This window comes from Ochotona curzoniae, unplaced genomic scaffold, assembly GCF_017591425.1.
Source record: "Ochotona curzoniae isolate NIBS_2020 unplaced genomic scaffold, NIBS_Ocur_1.0 scaffold_3835, whole genome shotgun sequence".
Lineage (NCBI taxonomy): Eukaryota > Metazoa > Chordata > Mammalia > Lagomorpha > Ochotonidae > Ochotona > Ochotona curzoniae.
In genome coordinates this window covers 153,644-172,776 of record NW_024467114.1, presented here as the reverse complement: position 1 = coordinate 172,776, position 19,133 = coordinate 153,644, and the positions used below count along the sequence as shown (strand labels likewise).

Genomic DNA, 19,133 nt, shown 5'->3' with positions numbered 1-19,133 from the left:
ACTTGTCTTTGCTGTCCTTTCCAGGAGGGAGGGGGATGGTTCTGTGCTGGGATCATTCAATGCAGCTCCTGAGGGAATCATCATACATGGGTGTGTCTTTTATAGATGGTCTTAAAAGGCATTGGTCTTTATAGACTTTAACTTGTGGGTAAAAACACAAAACAAAATTGAAGCCATGACATGGTGGGAATGATGGGTATAAATGTCACACAGTGCTGTCACATCACAGGGAAGTGGCCATGACTATCACATGCAATCTCTGTACAGAGAAGGCACTCTGCACCTTCTCTAAAGAAATCAAATGCTCATTCTTTATGGATTATGACTCTTTATAAGAGATGCTTTCAATGAGAAGAAAGAAAAGAGCATTTCTCATAGATAACAAATAATAGCCAGAGAGGAAATCATGTCCTCCAAAGTAGAATTTGGACAAAGCCTCAGAGGGGAAAACAGGAAAAAAAATGGAGGAAACTTTTTTGAAGCATGGTATTAGGGGACCACTACTGACAGAATCACAATGCTGAACATTGAGAATGTACAGCTTCTTGCTACGTTCTGAATGTTCACTCCACGTTTAGAGAGGGGGCATGTGTGGCTTCCTCGCTCTGATCTGCATGTGAGCCTGTGTTCTAACACGGGGTAGGCTCCTTGCTGGATCTGTGTGTGAACCTGTGTTCTTGTACTAGGCATGTGCGAGCTCCTTGCTGTGTTCTATATGTAAATGTGAGCCCCTGCCTGTCTTGTCTGCAAGCCTGACATATCCATGCACTAACTGGAGGCTCACTGAATCCTGCTCCATCTGACCCATGTCCATCTCTGCCCCTGTGCCACTCATGACCCATGGTGAGGCCAACTGGAATCATCTTCATGAGGGTACTGAGTCCTGATTTGGCCCCTGAGCTGTCACTGTCCTCTTATTAAATGTGTCTGAGTATCGTGAATAGGTAATGCGCCGAATCAATGAGCCAAAAGGCAGCAGCCCCCATGCATGGTGCAGCTGAGCAAGGAACCTTCACTCTGGCCCCAGCTCTGGCTTTGGCTCCTGTGGCACTCCAACCCTCTGCAGCCTTTCTAGGGGACAAGCCATTCAGGTCTTAAACCTAGTTCCTGGGCTAAGAGATAAGCTCTGCATCACTTTCCCCCTGCATCACCTTGTGAGTGATGCAGGCTGGGTGAGAGATGCTGACTGCACCCATGTCAGCAGCTACCTCTCAGGGGACAGTGCATGGCACCCCCACCTGCAGCAGCTGCTGTCAGTCCCTCCTTCTCCAAGCTGGAGTCATGGGAGAGGCAACAGGCAGATAGCATGGGCAGCCTTGAGTTTATACAATGCTGGATGGAGCAGGTTTTAAAGCTAATTTTCAAGCTGACTTTTCATAACGTCTCCTACTCTGTCACCAGTTCCTCTCCACAGCCAGCCTTCAAACTTCCCTGTGCCTTTGATTCTCCTGGGTTCATGTGGTAGCAGATGGTAAATACGGTGACTTGTGCCCCAGTGCAAACCCTGCTGTAACCATCCCCGTACCCGCAGCCATATGGGTGGCTGGCACCTCCTCAGCATGGCTCAATGGGCTCAGCATCCTCCAAACCAGTCTCCACGGAGGAGCTTTGGTGTTTGGCCTGAAGAAAAGGATGGGTGTACCTGTTCCCGTGGGTTTTGTTTAGTGCTCTGAAGGAGGAAGCAAAAAGCATGGGCAGAATTTGTCCTGCACTTTTTGACAGGAAGTGGATTGTTCACCTCAGAAGTTTGCCTCTATGGAGACAGAGTCCCTGAGTGCAGGTAACAGCTGTCACCAGCTAAGCGACCAGGAGAATTGAACACTGGCCAGAGCATGCGCTCCCTGGGGCATGGGCAGAAGGAAATCCAGGCTGTGCCAACTGCTATTTATACTTTCACATGGATTTTAACTTGAAGTCAGCCACCTCCCTCAGGATGCCTGGTGCTTGGGAGCACTGTGTGCTGCCCACCAGGGGTCTGCAGAGTAAACGTGAATTCAGACATGGGTGACACTGCAGCAGGTCTTTGCTGTCAGTCCTGGGATGTGCATAAAATACCTGTTATGAGTCATTGTGTTAGAACCTACACACAGCCTTCTGCACCTTCTCAGCTGGCTGCAGATGACAGGGAATGCTGAGTGCGTCACAGATTCTGTGCAGGCGCTGTTGGACTGACGAGAAAAACCGAGCCTGTGCTTGGTGAGCAGAGATGCAGTGTTTTCCTAAGTATTTTTTCATCTACAGTTGGTTGAATCCATGGATCTGTGATAGTATGTTTATGGTGAGGAGAGAGGTGTAATGTGTATAAAGAAATACTAGTTTTAAATGGAGAAAAAACTACAAAAGAGAAGAAGTAGGGTACTGCAGAGAGTGGCAGGTGGCCATTAACCAAGTGTACTTCCAGAACAGGCCCTTCTGAAGTGACTGCTAAGTTAGAAACACATTTACAGAGGAGGCAAAGCAGAATAGAACATTGTTGGGGTGGATAAGAGCTGGGCAAACCTGGGCAGAAGAGAAGGGAGAGGGGGAAGGAAGGGAGAGAGGGGAGGGAGGAGACAAAGAAAAGAAGAGAATTTGCAGCTTGGGGGAGACACAACCAAGACGATCCCCTGCCTCATGGTGAGCCTCAGCAAGATCCTACTGGTTTGAACTGAGAAATGTGATGTTATTTTTACTTTAAGGCAAAGTGTTCTGTGGAAAATGCAGCAGGAATAGAGCTGAGACCATTTAGGAGGCAAATGGGAGAAGCTGACAAGAGCCCAGCTGCTTTGGCAGCCATCACTATGTGCTTGAGAAAACAGCAAATTAAAACAATTACTGACGGTCTAGGGCAGCTCTCAGTGTCTGCGTGGACTTGAGCAGCACTGGAAGAACATGTTCCAAGCTTGTATCAACACGGAGGTGCCCAGGCCTGTGGCTGCAATAGGCACCTGGCCTGGTTATGGCTGCAGGAAGCCAGGGACCAACTCCATAAACCAGGAACATTAAGATTCCGAGAGGTGCTTGCTTTCATTTTTGGGTCAGAGGAAGCATAGGTTTTTTTTTTAAGGAGCAGACTGGCCAGACCCCAGGGCAGTCCTGTTGTCCAAGGGTAGCCCACATGGTGCTCCCTTTGGAGCTGCTGCTCACTCCAGAGGCATCAGGCAACACAGGGAGCTGAGCCTGCCTTCCATGTGGCATTTCTGTCGGCAGGAAGTTCTGAACAGGCAACAGTGTTATGCAGTGAATCTGTGTAACATGTGGTTGCATGGGGGGTCCACAAGTGGAGACCAAGGGATGCTGTCCTGTTCTCTGTCACACAGGCCAATGCCCTATGGACTTCATCAAACGCTACATTCAAGACCAGATGTAAATTCATGTGTCTTAATTGTTTTGTTTGGGAAGCAGAGAGAGAAATTTGTAATCTGTTTAGTCCTCAAGTGCCTGCAATAGCTGGGGCTAGACTGGGCTGAAGCCAAGGGCTGAAAACTCCATCTGTGTTACTCTGTAGTTTTACTGATGTAATTGGAAGTTATGGTACAGGTGAGAGAAGTGCGATTTTTGGCCCATCCTCTGCTCCCTGGAAGTGCTCTCACAGCAGAGCCTTATCCTGCTGGCCTCAGCCTAGCTGCCACCTGCACCTCTGCTCATCATTTCCATCACAGTCAAGGCCGATGTTTATGGCCAAAGCAGCCTTTGTCCCAGGTGGTGCGCGCCAAAGTCACTTTATCAGAAGGGATACCCCCTAAGGCTCTCAAAGCTGTCTGTGTATGTGACACAGCCAGGCCAGCATTGTAAACATGGCAGCTGAATGCACAGGAAAGCTGGCCAGAGACATTGGATCTGTGCACTGTGGCTGGACAGCTTAGGAAAGCATTCTGCACTGGGCCAAAGACCCCAACCCTCTGCCCTGGATGAGCACTGAGTGAAGCCCTCAGGGATAAAGGGTGTGGGTAGGTGCTCACATGTGGCATAGATGTGAAGGCTCTGGCTCATTGTGTGTTGTCTAGGCCTGGCTTTTGGCCAAGGCACCCTCTGCAAGGCTCATGAGCACCCAGGCACCTGTATGCAGGAGAGCATGTTCAGAAAAGGGCCTGAGCCCGGTGCGGTGGACTAGCGGCTAAAGTCCTCGCCTTCAATGCGCCAGGATCCCATATGGGTGTAGGTTCTAAACCCAGCGGCTCCACTTCCTATCCAGCTCCCTGCTTGTGGCCTGGGAAAGCAGTCAAGGATGGCCCAAAGCCTTGGGACCCTGTACCCGTGTGGGAGACCTGGGGGAAGTTCCTGGATCCTGGCTTTGGATCGGCATAGCATCAGCTGTTGCAATCACTTGGGAAGTGAATCATCAGATGGAAGATCTTCCTCTCTGTCTCTCCTCCTCTCTGTATATCTGACTTTGCAATAAAAAATAAATACATCTTAAACAAAAACGGGGGCTGGGGCAAGGCTGAGGAAAACACTGGTGCCTTGACCTTGGCCTGCCTCTGGGCACCGGCCAGTACAGGTTCTGGCAGGCCTCACTTCCAAAGCCAGAGGCCACATTTCTGGTTCAAGATTTAATCCTTTGCAAGCTCCTTGCTTCAGAAGCTCATGCCTCCTTGTAGCAGTCGCCGAAACATGCCTTCAGGAGCTGGTTTGGAAGTATCCCTCTTCCGTGCCTCTCCTCTGGTTGTCAGACTCCCTGGTGCATGCTGGAGTCTCACCCTGACTTGGCATGTTCTCTTGGGTTTCAGTCTGTTCCTAGACCTGTGGGACGGTGCTGCCACTGGCGCCGGTGCTGGCTGCACTTCCCACTGAAGTGGCTTCACCTGTGATTGTTCTTGTTTGCCATGTTTTGAGTACCCTGTAATTAGACTTACTCTGATGTGTTCTTTCGTGTGTTCGTTTGGAAGAGTGTTTTACTCTGCAGCCAGTCATGTTTTTAGTTGATGTTCTTTTCATTAATTTTAGGTATACTTGCTGTGGTTTGAAAATATGTGTGTAGGTTACATTTGCAAACATTTTTTGCACACACAACAATGAGGCATTTGCTTTGCAAAGTAAAATATTTATATCATTATTAACCTGACACTAGTTTTATGTAAATGCCTTATAATACTGATTTTTCTTTTTTTAATCAACAAGAGCTCTGGGAACCGGCCTAGTCCCAAAGACTTGATAGAACTTTTTTTAAACGTTTACTTATTTTTATTGGAAAGGCTGATTTACAGAGGAGAGACATATCTTCCACCTTCTGCATCACTTTCCAAAGGGCTGCAATGGAGGAGCTGTCCAGATCTGAAGCTAGTAGTCAGGAGCCTGTTCTAGGTCTACCATGTGGGTGCAGGGTCCCAAGGCTTTGGGCTATCCTCTGCTGCTTTTCCAGGACATAAACAGGGAGCTGGAGGGAAGCAGAGCAGCTAGAATGTAAACCAGTGCCCATATGGGATGCCAGTGCTTGCAGGTTGAGGATTAGCCACATGAACCGTAACTCTGGCCCATGCACAGAACTTTTTTGTGTTCCTCATTGAATTTCTTTTTTTTTTTAAAAAAAAGATTTATTTATTTTTTATTGGAACATCAGATATACAGAAAGGAGGAGAGACAGGAAGATCCTCCATCTATTGATTCACTTCCCAAGGAGCTGCAGTGGCAGGAGCTGAGCTCAATCCAAAGCCAGGAGCCTGGATCTTCCTCCAGATCTCCCATGCCAGTGCAGGGTCCCAAGGCTTTGGGCCGTCTTTGACTGCTTTCCCAGGCCACATGCAGGGAGCTGGATGGGAAGTGGGACTGCTGGGACACAAACTGGCACCCATATGGGATCCCAGTGCATGCAAGACAAGGCCTTTTGCTGCTAGGCTACCACGCTGGGCCCCCTCATTGAATCTCTGACATTTTTTTGTTCTGAGTGTTATGGGGCTCAGCTGCAGATCCTATAAACTGACATGCTCATCATGGCATCCCCTGCACACTCTTGGTCATCTTGCGTTGGAAGTAGCTGCGGCTCCCACGTGGGCAGACTCAACTTCACTCTGGTTCTGCTCCCATCTCCCCATCTCATGTGGTCTCTCTCCCTTCCCAGTTTGCCAGGGCACGAGCAACAAGCTCACCCAACTGGGCCCTTTCGAAGACCACTTCCTTAGCCTGCAGAGGATGTTCAACAGCTGTGAGGTGGTGCTAGGGAACCTGGAGATCACCTATGTGCAGAAAAACCACGACCTCTCCTTCCTGAAGGTGAGTAGGAAAGGCCGGCCTCCTGCGCAGACACTGCAAAGGGAGGTGAGGGACAATGTTGGCAGCGTTGACTCAAGTGTGTTAGCTCTGGGGAAGTAAAGGTGAATGTGCCACTGGGAGGAAGGGGGCCTCCTTAGCGTGGAGAAGGACTCAAGGGAAACAGCTTCTGGGCACAGACAGGAGCCTTAAGCCTTGCTTCTGCAGTATACTGGTGGCGCTTGGAGAAAGTGGCCCTGCCCATTGTGTCCACCTTGCAGTGCCGGAGTCCAGCTCCAGCCGAGTTCGGAGCTCGGGAAGGGTGTGTGGAGTCAGCGATAAAGAAAGACACAGACACTGACACTTGGTGCGTTCTCACACCAGCTCAAGAAAAAGCTGTCCTTTTTATTTTCTCAGACACCTCACAAGCTTCTACACAAACAACTAATTATTCTATTTTTACTTCAAGATTAAGGGGGCATGTACAGACATTTGGTCACTCCGTCTGCACTTCAAGGCTAAGCAGGTACCCCTAAAGATAATTCTGCAAAATACTGTATTCATATTCTTCAAAGCAAGCCATTATTTATTCTTCAACAGCAGCCATGGAGCAACAGCCAGGATTCCAAGGCCAAGGCACATGCGATTACCTGCTAATCAGTAATACATTCCTACCACCTTTCTATTTCTACAATTTACCCATTATTTAATGGGAAAATAGGTTACAAGGAAAAAACCCTAAAATCTAAAACAGAAATTTCAAATATAAAATCCCTCTACAACTATAGACTCTACAACCCCACAAACAATGACAATAATCAAAAGCATTTTTCTTTAATAAAAGCATGCTTAATTCCTCTAGCTAAAATTATAAAAGCAGCTAAAACAATTATATTTTCTATATTCCAAAAATTGCAAAGACAGGCTAGCCTTTGAGATAACAATAATTATATTTATTGCTATAGCAGTTTCAGCCCTCACTCCCATCACTTCCATTACTTATTAAGCCCTTTCCCAGAAGGCATGCTATATGTCTGGGCCCGATTTCAGGGCAGTGGGTAGGCACACAATAAGGTGTCCAGAAATGGCATGGGTTTAATTGTACTCCTGTGCACAGTTAAAGGCCCACCCAACAAGACATTATCAATAACATTAACTCTCAAGCTCACGTTGGTGATAAAAGCCATCCCACAGGGGCAAACAATGCCTCAATAGATTACAGAATTCTTAATGGGGTGCTTGAGTGTCCATGCAACCAGGGGGTGAAACTGTGTCAAGGTGGTCAGAGAGAAATCCACCAGGCCCTGCCAAACAGCTGGAAGCTCCCCGGCCCTGCAGAGCAGGGAAGCTGTTCTCTTCACACCTTCGTGCCATCCACACCTACTGCACGGACCCCAGCACTGCAGGGTTAATATGCCCACTGCAGCTGCGTCTCAAGGCTTCCATTGGCTCCAGGGACCTGGGACAAGCCCCCACCATCCCCACCATGCCAACTTCAGCAAATCCTCATCTTAGTAGGATTATATGCTGAGTGGCCATTCCCTAATCTGTTCTAGGACATCATGTGAGCTGGATGGAAAGCTAGGTTTACATTTTCCAACCATCCAATGTAGAGTGAGGGCTGCAGTATTGCCTTCTATGGATGAAAGCTTCGTGGATGCTGCCCAGCTCTTCCCCTCCCAGGTTCTAACCTCCTGATGATCTGACATTTCATGGCCCCTTGGTTGCCCTAGCTCTTGGGACTCCTGTTGAACCTAAATTCTGAAACTCAGAAGAGAATCACTGTGCTCTTGTTTGCCCTTAGACCATCCAGGAGGTTGCTGGCTATGTGCTTATAGCTCTCAACACTGTAGAGAGCATCCCCTTGGAGAACCTGCAGATCATCCGAGGAAACGTGCTGTATGAAAACACCTACGCCCTGGCTGTTCTGTCCAACTACGGAACAAATAAGACAGGGCTGAAGGAGCTGCCCATGAGGAACCTGCAGGGTGAGTGGGAAAAATGCAGCTCTGAGCCAAATGCCTGCCTTAGCACCACCTCAGGGAAGAATCCCATTGATGCAGTCATGGCCAAGACAACAGGTAGAAGTAGAATATGGAGCAGAAAGGAAAGACCAGAAGAATTGCTGGTTCTCCTGTGAACATGGGAGAAGATCCAGAAAGTGAGTGAGAAATGAGAAAGAAGCTGGGTGAGGAGGATATGACCTGGACTGTGATGGAGAGTTTTGTGGGGAGGGAGAGAGGGAACTTCTAGGCTATTAGCATGGCCGTGGGCAGAAAGGACATGCAGCTGTCCTCTCCCTTGGGGTACAGCACATGTAGTACTGAGCCAGAAATACAGTTTTATTGTACCTTCACCCCTTTGATAAGGTCTGATGTGTGAAAAATGTGCAGCAAGACATTAGCAACCCCAAAAAGAAACTAGATGAGCCGTAGGACACGCTGTAATGAGCCAGAGGACTTTTGAAGTGGGGTAGTCACTGTGTGTGCACAAGTATGTTTTGTGTGTATATGCATGTGGTGTGTATGTATGCATGGGTGTGCACATATTGTCATGTACATGTTGTGTGTGTACCCGTGAATGTGTGTGAGCACGTGTGTGTATTTGTGTGTGACTGCAACTACAATCAAGGAGGAATACGTGTATGTCAGAGGTCACTGCACACTGGGCCTCAAGCAGTGCTGCCATGGAGGGCAGGCAGCAAAAGTTCAGTCTGATGCTTCTGAGGCTGCTATGAGAGATCTCTGCCAAAGTTGTCCGATCTGAAAATAGGGATAATTGTCAGGCATGTGCATGCAGCAGCCACAGTAACTGCTGCACCTGCTGTCTCACAAAGGGGCCAGGGAGCAACTCCAAGGGCAACTCACTGGGCAGTCTTTGACTCAGACTCCTGTCCCTCCCACTGCCTGGCACAAGGGACAGACAGCAAAGGGGTGAGGTGAGACCAGAGGCACAGAGTGGAGAAGTCAGGTCTGGAATGCCAGCAGCTTAGGCACAGGGTGGGGCCAAGTCAGCTCCATCTAAAGCTGAGAGCAGGGCCCTTGCCTACTTGGCCCACGGTTTGCCATCCTGTGAATCCACCGTGAGCCTACCCAGACACTCCTGCAAGGCTCAGGGTGCCTTGACACGTGTCACTTGCATACCCTTTCTCCACATCTCACTCTACCCTAGCCTAGCCTGACCCTGAGGTAACACCACCAATGACTCTCTTCACATTTGTGCTTTGCGCCCTGACAGGGCCCACCTCCTCCTTCCTCCCCATGTTTCCAAATGTCTGACCACATTAGGGACACCCTCCCTACTTGTGGTGCTGTCCTCCTGAGTCCAGCAAAGTTTTCATAGGGCAGCCCCGGACTCCTGCCCCACTGTTAACCTTCTCAGAAGAATGGGAAATGCTAGAGATGTGTGGGGGTTCCTAAGAGGAGGTTTCTCACTGCAACTCTTCTCCTTGCAGAAATACTGCATGGGGCCGTGCGATTCAGCAACAACCCTGTCCTATGCAATGTGGAGACCATCCAGTGGCGGGACATTGTCCACAATGACTTCCTGAGCAATATGTCTATGGACATGCAGAACCTCCTGGGCAGCTGTAAGTATGCATAACCCTTGTGTCTGCCTGCAGCTCTGCTGGTGGAAGAACTGGATGGTGACAGGATAGGCAGGGAGGCACAAGCAGCACTCACACAGACCAGAGCCACAGGGCCTTCTGAGGTAAGGCTTTGCCTGTGGGATAGACACCCTGGAGTGACTGAGCTGTGCTGCACGGCCAGCCTTTCCTTGACTGCTAAGCCCTTGGGACTGTTTTCTGCCCTCCTTTACCTGGGTGCTCGTCCCTGCCTGCTGGTCAGCAGGAGAGCCTGATGGATGCCAGACCAAGGTCAAGGTTGTACCTCTTGCTGCTGGGCTGAAGGTACATGGCTACACTTGCCCCTTTCCCATATCCTAACCTGTCCATTCTTAGCAATTGCTTGTGTCTCCATATGCCAGCATCTGTGCATCAGGTGATTGGTTTTGCTTCCAGAAACTAAAGCTAGCATGGATCCTCAGAACCACCAAGCTCCTCAGACTCACCAAGCAGGGCCTCTGTGTGTCTGCGGCATGAAATGCCCACAGTGTGGAATTTGCAATCCTCTACCATTCTTAAATTTCATGGTCCTGGACACGTCTACACAGCACTTGCCACCTCCCTCTCTATAACACTGGGCATCTTGCAATGCTGGAATTCTGTACCAATGAAGCAGTAGCCCTGCAATGTGCACTGTTGCCCAGCCCCCAGCCTGGGCAGCCTTCTGCTGTCTTCTGTGAGCTGACTCCCAAAGGTGCCATGCTCACTGGAGCCGCACTACCTCTGACACTTGCTTCCTGTTCTGAAGTCTGATAGTCCCACAGTCAAGTATGTCGTGGCACATGTCAGAATTTTCCTCTCTTCGTGGCTTCCTGCATTTGTCCACTATGTTTGTGTCATGCTTTGTCCATTCACACTATAGTGTGTCCACTCCAAGCCTGTGTTACAAACGTGTTCTTCCTCCAGTGACACCTCATATGCTTGCAAGAAACCAAAAGCTGCTTTTACAATGATAAACTTTATATATTTGTGATCGAGGTTAGCATGCCCTCAGCCGATTCATGGACAATGACAGGCTAAGTTGTGCACATTTATTAAAAAGAAGAAGAAGAAGAAAAGCAGATGCTAGCAGTATATGAAGCCAGTAGGGGTTGTCATAGATCAGACGAGGCATTCCACAGTGACACCACGTGGTGAAGACCCATCAAGAAAATGCCAACAGATAAATGTGGACAGGTGCTGATAGTAACAAGATTGAAATAATTGCAAAGGTTCTGGCACATTCCAAACCTGTAAGGCATCTGCTGATGCCACAACCCCACATCCTAACTAGTGTGCCACTACACATAGATGTCAGTTTAAGGACAGCCACATAAGAATAAACCATGACAGATGCAGATAAGACAATAAGAAAGTTAAACTGGAAGTCCATGGAGAAGAGAGCTTTCTCCCTGTTAATGTATCTGGGATTGCAATAGAGGGTGAGCTGAGTATCTGGGCTCCTACACCCATGTGGGAGACCCAGATGAAGCTCCTGGCTTGAGACTACCCAGCCCAAACTATTGTTTTGTCAGTGAACTTTTATGCCACTAAGGGAAGAATTACTTATTGAACAAATTATTCTGGAATGACAGCTATTAGGGCTTGGCCAGGCTGAAGCCAGGAACCAGGAACTCCCATCTGGGCCTCCCAGGTGGGTGGCAGTGGCCCAAGCCCTTGAGCCATTACCTGCTACCTTGCAGGGTTCATTAGCAGGGAGCTGAGATAGGGAGTGGAGCTGGGATTTGAGTGTAGGCTCGCCAACCTGGGATGTGATTGCTGCAACCCAACATCCTATCTGGTATGCCAAACAACTGTGCTGGAAATTTGAAAATTATAAAGAAAGATAGGGCAAAATGTATAAGTAACCTAATATCACTACTTAGACAAAACCACTTTTAGCCTGTCCACATGTTATTTTTGCTTTGTTTCTTGCCTCCCTCTCCCTGTTTCTCTTTATTTCCTGCTCTGCTTTCACAACCTGCAGCCCATACTGTCCTTAGTGACTGTGGAACACTGGGAATGCACTTCTTCCCTTAGTCCTGGTGGTAACTTTAAAAGCAGTGGCTTGTGTTGGAGTGGTGTCTGGTTCAGATGCAAATTACCAGGTTGTCACCTTCACCCTAGCCCGACCCAACCCCAAGAAGTCAGATTTTCCCAGTTACTAGGTCCCTCCTAACTATTCCTGAGGTTCCATGAGGTTGCCATGTCTGGATTGCATTGCTGTGTTTCACCACTCAGTCTTCAAATTCCTCATGACCAAAAGAAGCCAAACATGACTAGGAGATTAAAAATCTTTGTTGTTGATTTAACTTAACCAGTTGCAAAGACTTCTAGGTAGTACCTTGTAAATCATCAGCTAAGGTGCAAGATAACTGCCAAAGTTACACCCACTATTACCTTGCACAGTCTTGAAGCGCAGTCCCTGCTGCCCTGGCCATGGCTTGGCCTGGCCATGGTTTTATGAGCCTTGATTTATGTATGGGCCCCAGGAAGAGCACCCCATGGACTCTCCCACAAGGTGACACAGCAAGGGCCACTGATGCAGTGCTCAGCGCAGTGTGGAAACCCCTGGAGTGAGCGTCATTCCCATAACCTCAGCAAGGTGTAGGTGTGGATCTTTGGGTCCCTGAAGTTGTGCTGTGTGCCTTTTATGAGTCGATAGCTGCCCCTGCCTCAGTTTCCATGGTGAACAAGAACAGCTGATACAGGTTGTCCTGGGACCAAAGATACAGTCAGAAGCTGTGCCTCGTGCATAGAACTGGCTTAGCTCAGAGCATTGTTGACTGCTGCCCAGGACTGATGACCATTTTTACTCTTGTGTTCCAGGCCAGAAGTGTGATCCAAGCTGTCCCAATGGAAGCTGCTGGGGTGCAGGGAGCGAGAACTGCCAGAGGTGTAAGTCGGGCAGGTGCCTATGGGAAAGCCACCCCTCCTGCATCATCCTCAGGGCAGTTGCACACTCCCTGTAAGGGTCAGAGCTGCCCAAGCGTGGGCCCCACACTGGTAGCCTCCTGCATGAGTCTGGGTTCAGCTGCATGGACTATCTGTTGTCTTCAGCCTGAGCAACACAGTGGGCATCCACAGGAACCTCGGGCTCCTAGTCCTGTCCCTGCCCACCCATTCCGGGGCGGGAGCTGTGGGCCCCAAGAGGCTTTACCCATAGGACCACACTCATGGTTGGTGTGGGTTCTCTGCCTCAGGGTGATGATCCTGCTCATCTTCTCAGGCAATCTAGGGATGTCTCCAGGAAACTGAGCCCCCTGCTCTTAAGTTGGCCCTGGTGTGACAGTGCCACCCCCAGGGTGTATTTTATTTCCCCAAAACCCAGGCTCAGTAGCATCCAAGGATTTTAGGGGACACTTAGAGCCACTCAGCGCTCCTGAGAGATGAGAAGCCAGTGAGAAGTAGGGGGCAATAGCAGAGCTGTGATTTGACCCCACTCAGCTGAATCTTGTCTACCCCTTGTCCACTGTGATCACTCACACACATACACAATGTCCATCCCTGCCACCCTGGCTCTGGACTCTCGGGTGACCCTTGCTGTCTTCTAGTGACCAAGATCATCTGTGCCCAGCAGTGCTCCGGGCGCTGTCGAGGCAAGTCGCCCAGTGACTGCTGCCATAACCAGTGTGCTGCTGGCTGCACCGGCCCGCGGGAGAGTGACTGCCTGGTGAGACCCAGCTTCCTACTCCTGTTTGCTTGGTCTCCTGTAGGAAAATGAGTGCAGTAGCCTTTGTCCCATGCTGCTTCCAACACTGACTGGGCGGTCACTGCCTCACCTTCCCCACCCCACCCCACCTTGGGATCGCACTAGCTGAGCAACTAGATACAAGTCCCTACCTGTCATGTGAATGAGTGGTCCTGGTCTTGCATGTAGAAGCTTACCTGCTTTGCATCTGTCAGAGTGGCCTGCCATGCCCTCAGATCTGTCCCCAAACCCACTGAAGTGCTCAGTTTCAGGAGCTGTGACATGTGGGTACAGGATGTGTCAGTCTGCAGGACCCCAGGGTGGGGACTGTGTCAAGGGCCCCAAGACTCCTCAGCAAGTGTCTTTACCAATCATGCCAACATCTCAGTGAAGGGCAGGTCCTAACCCAATCAGAGCTGACCTGTGTGCATGAGGCACACCCCAGGACCTTTCCACGGGGTAAGGGTTCACGGAATTTGGTGATTCGATCTGACCCACTGTCCCAAATGCACTTCTTATGGAAAATTCAAAACAAACTGAGTAGCAAGGCCACTGGCCACAGAGGCCTGTGAACTCTTTGTGCCTCAGCCAGAGTCTCTCAGACCTGCTTGCTCAGGCCTTCTTTCCTTGTTCTGGATGGCTGTAGGGGAATTGTCCTGACCTGCTGACCGCAGACACTGTACTGAGCTGTCATGGAGGAAATAAAATATGGCATGTTTCATCTGTGCAACACAGGTGACCCTGCTCAGTCTGACCAGGTGTTTGTCCCCCTCCGCCCACCGCAACCCCCCCCCCCCAATAGGTCTGCCGCAGATTCCGGGATGAAGCCACATGCAAGGATACCTGCCCACCTCTCATGCTGTACAATCCCACCACATACCAGATGGATGTCAACCCCGAGGGCAAATACAGCTTTGGTGCCACCTGTGTGAAGAAGTGTCCCCGTGAGTCCCTCACACCTTCACCTTCTCAGACAGCCACATCCACCTGCTTTGTGTCACAGGGATCTTTGGGTCATGGTTTTTGCCTCACTGCAGGCAGGTGCCATGTGTCCATCTAGGTCAGGGGTCAGGAACCAACTCACAGCAGAAATGCAACTGTGTCCGCATAGTTCTGGAGCTCAGTGAACCCTCCCCCCTGCCAGCTTGAGGCAGATGAAGAGCCCTAGGGTGCCCCTGAGAATGTGGGCACTCAGCTACAGGTGGCACCAGCCATGTTCCTTTGTGCCGCCCTGCTGTTAGCTCTGGTGCCAAGTGACAGAACTGATAGCAGTGAGTCCAGCAAACCCCTTCCCAGGTGGAGGAACTTCTGGGAAGTTGTGCCTCTTCAAGGTGTTCCATTGATTTTGTTTTTGTTTTACTTTGCTTTAATATTTTGGTTTGGTTGTTTATATTTGTGTTGTCCTTCCAGCCACATGGAAGCAGTGACAAGAGTTATTTTCTGATAGGAAAGGGAGGCAATCTAGCAAAAGAGCTCTAGAAACCAAGTTTGATTTCTGTAAGAGTTTGAGGGGAGAATGCCAGAGCAGGTACACCTCTGAGCCATGTGGATGATCAGAGGCTGCAGGGAGGCAGACAGATCCTTTCCCACAGGTGTGACAGAGGCATTTCTGAGAGGTTTACACAGGGAGAACACTCAGAACCTAGGAGAAGACAAGCAGACAGCTCATGGGGGAAAATCTGCTCATGCCCAATGAGTGTGCTTGAGTGCATGCAGAGGCTGAGAGAGGAACACTGTTGTGCCTGGGATAATGACGATGGTAGCATCACCACAAATTCACTTTCGGATGCCAGACATCTGGGCTGCCATAACACCTGGAGGACACTGACCATGGCAGACAGGAGATGGCAGGGGGCAGGGGCAGACCTGGAGGTCAGCCCAGGGCGCATATAGGCACCCAGATGAGAAATGGTCTTTGAGAATATCTGAGCTCCGAGCCCTGAAGGTTGAGCTGGTAGGCTTGAAGCGGCTTCTAGGCTCCCTGCTCCCTCCTCTGTGGGCCTTTGCTTCCTGTCTGCAGCAAAAGGCTGTGGACCCTTTTCTCAGCCCCTTCACAGAAGGGTAGGAGGCACCTGCTGCTGCCCTCATCACCTGTCTCCCATGCCCCTGCAGGTAACTACGTGGTGACAGATCATGGCTCGTGTGTCCGGGCCTGTGGTGCTGACAGCTACGAGGTGGAGGAAGACGGTGTCCGCAAGTGCAAGAAGTGCGAGGGGCCTTGTCGCAAAGGTTAGGGTTAGGGTGATGGGCCCCACCAGACTACATCGTTGCCCTACAGTGGAGACCAGTGGGCAGTATGCAACAGGGTATCAACACACTGGTTCTGCACAAGACGGGGGCTGTGGCCAGGGACTCTCTGGAGCCATGCAAGCGGCCCTGGTGGCCAGCACAGTTGCCCTGAGAGGAGGAGACAGTGAGAATCAAAGCCTGAGTGGGAAATGAGGGGAGGAATGAGAGCCCAGCAAGGGACCATATCACTATAGCAAAAGCTCCTGTTCTGAAATATGTGTCCTGGGATTCCAGAGTAGAGGCTCCAGCAGGCCCTCACCAGCATTTGCTGAGTGACTGAACAATGGCCTGGCAGCCAGAATTCCTGCTGCTCAGTTTCTAAGGTGCCCTAGGATTCTTCCTTCACAGTCTGTAATGGGATCGGAATTGGAGAATTCAAGGACACGTTGTCCATCAATGCCACAAACATCAAGCACTTCAGGAACTGCACATCCATCAGCGGCGATCTGCACATCCTGCCCGTGGCATTTAGGGGGTGAGTGATGGGGTACTGACCCATGAAAGACATGGTCCACTCCCTTAATTGGGAGAGGGTGTGGGAGATAGGGAGAGGTGGTGGCCAGTAACTCATTGCCTGTTACAGGGATTCTTTCACCCGCACCCCACCCCTGGACCCCAAGGAGTTGGACATCCTGAAAACTGTGCGTGAGATCACAGGTGAGTCAGGCTGGATTGTGAAGAGAATTGAAAAGTAGCCCCATTCCTGGGCATGGAAAATTCCTCTGAGGTCCTTCCAGAAGGCACTGATTCTTGGCCACTTTTCAAAAATGCCTCAAGCCGAGGCCTTGTGTCTGCCATGGAGTCATGTGCTCATGTTGAAACTTCATGTGCAGCCCAGCTGCCCCGGGCTCAGGACTGTTGTAGGAAGAAGGGAAATCAGAGAGTAGATAGCTTGGCTGCTGCATGCCTAGATCCATGTGGCTGTTGGAGCTTTATGTTTCTAGAAAGAAGAATTTGATCTAAATGAGGTGGTTTCAGGACTGGCTTCCACCAAGAAAAGTAGGCAAACGTTCCTGGGTGGTGACAGCCCCCGTCAGACCAGAGACTAAAGCATTGTCTTCAGGGTGGTTATGTGGGATCATGGAGGGGGACAGATCTTGCTTCCTGCACTGGCCTAGAGGGAATCCTGGAGTAATGTCTGTGCAGGACTGCACATGCCTGACTCTCCCTCTGCCTGACAGGATTTCTGCTGATCCAGGCATGGCCAGAGAATAGAACCGACCTCCATGCCTTCGAGAACCTGGAAATCATCCGTGGCAGAACAAAGCAGCAGTAAGTGGGCCACAGCCACAGACTAGGACATAATGCTGTTTTCTTTGTTTTGCAGTTAGACTTAAAGGAAGTTGTAGAGACACCCTCAAGAGTCTCTATGTGTCCCCTGCAAACTCCACATCCTCTGGGGCGCTGGACTGGCAGCCTCCCTGCCTCTGCAGAGCTGTTAACTGCAGGAGGGTAGGGGAAGAACCCCAGGCAAAGAAGGAGTCTCCCCAGGGTGCTGTGGGTCTCCTCCCTCCACCTGTGTCCACGGGCCCCAGCCCATCCTTCTGGCACTCAGTCAGTCCTGACCCCTGCAGGTTTCTCTCCTGCAGCCTCCACTGGTTTGCATGGCCTTTGGCCTCCTTTGACCTCCTGCCTACACATTTGCCACACTTCGACCTCCTGCCTACACATTTGCCACCCAGCAGTTGCTGATGGCTGTCGGCTGCACAGGGCCACATCCCAGCATTCCTGACGCCAGTGCAAAGCAGCTCCCCAGGCAGGCCTTGGGCCCACAATTTGTAGCCCCCATACCTCCCATCAAAGCACCCTGCTGGCATCCAGCTCCTGCTGACACATACCCTAAGAGGCAGTGATGACAAGTATGGTGGCCCTGTCCCTGATACTGACATCCAGTTTCTGCCTGTCTTACACCCTGAGAGCAGCCCACATAGAATTGACGATAATCAATGCAAATAGAGAAACATCTCCAATAAAGCAACTATCTGAGATGAAATTGTGAGCTGGACACACGTGCACAGGCAGGGTAGCTTCTGGTGTGTCCCAGGGAACGTGGAAAGTTTGGGGTTGTACTGGGGAAAGAGAAACCATGGTCAGGCTTGAAAGAAAGCTCTGTGGAGCCAGGTGAGAGCCAGCAGCTCTGGGATCTTTCCATTTCAGTGGACATGGTTGAAGTGATAATTCTCACAGACCTTGCTATTTGCTCGGGAAAAAGGAGTATAGTAGACAGATGGACAGACAGGACAGACCTACAGTCTTTGAAGTAGAATGAATGCTTTGGAGGCTGGAGTCATTGGTTCACAGAGTGAGTAAAGCAGTGACATCCAGCCCACAGCTGGGGGCTTGCACCGAAGTGCAGCAGTCAAGCTGCTCTTTGTATATTCAGGTGTTAGTTCAGCCTTGGCTGCCCTAGTTTGGGTCCAGCTCCCTGCTCATGCACCTGAGAAAGCTGCAGAAGATGGCCAAGGTGACTGGGCCCCTATGCCTACGTGGGAGTCCTGGAAGGGATTGCTGTTTCCTGGGTTGGGTCTGGGCCAGCCTCTGTCACTGCAGTCATTTTGTGAAGGAACCAGTGGAGAAAAGATCTTCACCACTGTCTCTGCGTGTCTCTCTGCCTTTTCAGTCAACCAGTATTTTGTTAGCAGATGTATTTTCAACCTCTTCATCTGCCACTGAAGTTGAGGATGCCGAATGAGCCAGAAGCTCATTCCAGTGACAGTGGCAATCACCAGAAGGCATTCACAATATGCCTGAGTTGTGTGGGAAAGCATAAACAGTGTTATATGGTTTCTCACAGAGATGTTTTCTTTCTTTCCCATTCAGTGGTCAGTTTTCTCTTGCGGTCGTTGGCCTGGACATAACATCCCTGGGCCTACGTTCCCTCCAGGAGATCAGTGATGGAGATGTGATTATTTCTGGAAACCGAGACCTATGCTATGCCAACACAATAAACTGGAGAAAGCTTTTTGGGACCTCCAGCCAGAAAACTAAAATTATTAACAACCGGGGAGACAAGGACTGCAGTGAGTGACCCTTGCCCACTTACCTCCTATGGACCCAGAGCCTTTTACGTAAAATGTTGAATATCACCTCCAGTGTATGCATCACACTGCTGTCCTTGAACACACTTGCCGTGAGGAGTGCATCACAGCTCAGATCATTCTCCTCTTGATGGATTTGCCCTGCAGTGTAGACTGTCAATTCTCTAACCAGAAGAACTGAATTTAGTGTTAGTTCTGTCACATGTTAGCTGTGGGTTTCTTCCTGTTCATTTCAGTCGTCATGACTGTGGCTGCACATATACACATGTGCTCATGCGTCTACAGGTAAATGTAGGCATTTCACACCATCACCCTCACGTGTGAGAGCCCTGAGTGCTGGACCAGT

The 19,133-nt window shown here is 50.1% G+C and overlaps 1 protein-coding gene across 3 annotated transcripts in view; it reads left to right on the top strand.

Annotated features, from left to right (window-relative positions):
- The first annotated feature begins 6,037 nt into the window (after positions 1-6,037).
- EGFR (epidermal growth factor receptor) overlaps positions 6,038-19,133 on the top strand; it is a 37,038-nt gene continuing 23,942 nt past the window's right edge. For 2 of the 3 annotated variants that reach the window (XM_040964575.1, XM_040964574.1), the window contains exons 1-11: positions 6,038-6,189; positions 7,970-8,153; positions 9,620-9,754; positions 12,599-12,667; positions 13,324-13,442; positions 14,263-14,404; positions 15,573-15,689; positions 16,098-16,224; positions 16,333-16,406; positions 16,931-17,021; positions 18,570-18,769. In XM_040964575.1, coding sequence (XP_040820509.1) covers positions 6,109-6,189; positions 7,970-8,153; positions 9,620-9,754; positions 12,599-12,667; positions 13,324-13,442; positions 14,263-14,404; positions 15,573-15,689; positions 16,098-16,224; positions 16,333-16,406; positions 16,931-17,021; positions 18,570-18,769 — 1,339 coding nt within the window. In that variant the 5' untranslated portion in view covers positions 6,038-6,108. The remainder of the gene's footprint in view (positions 6,190-7,969; positions 8,154-9,619; positions 9,755-12,598; positions 12,668-13,323; positions 13,443-14,262; positions 14,405-15,572; positions 15,690-16,097; positions 16,225-16,332; positions 16,407-16,930; positions 17,022-18,569; positions 18,770-19,133) is intronic. The other variant, XM_040964577.1, reaches the window with a different exon arrangement.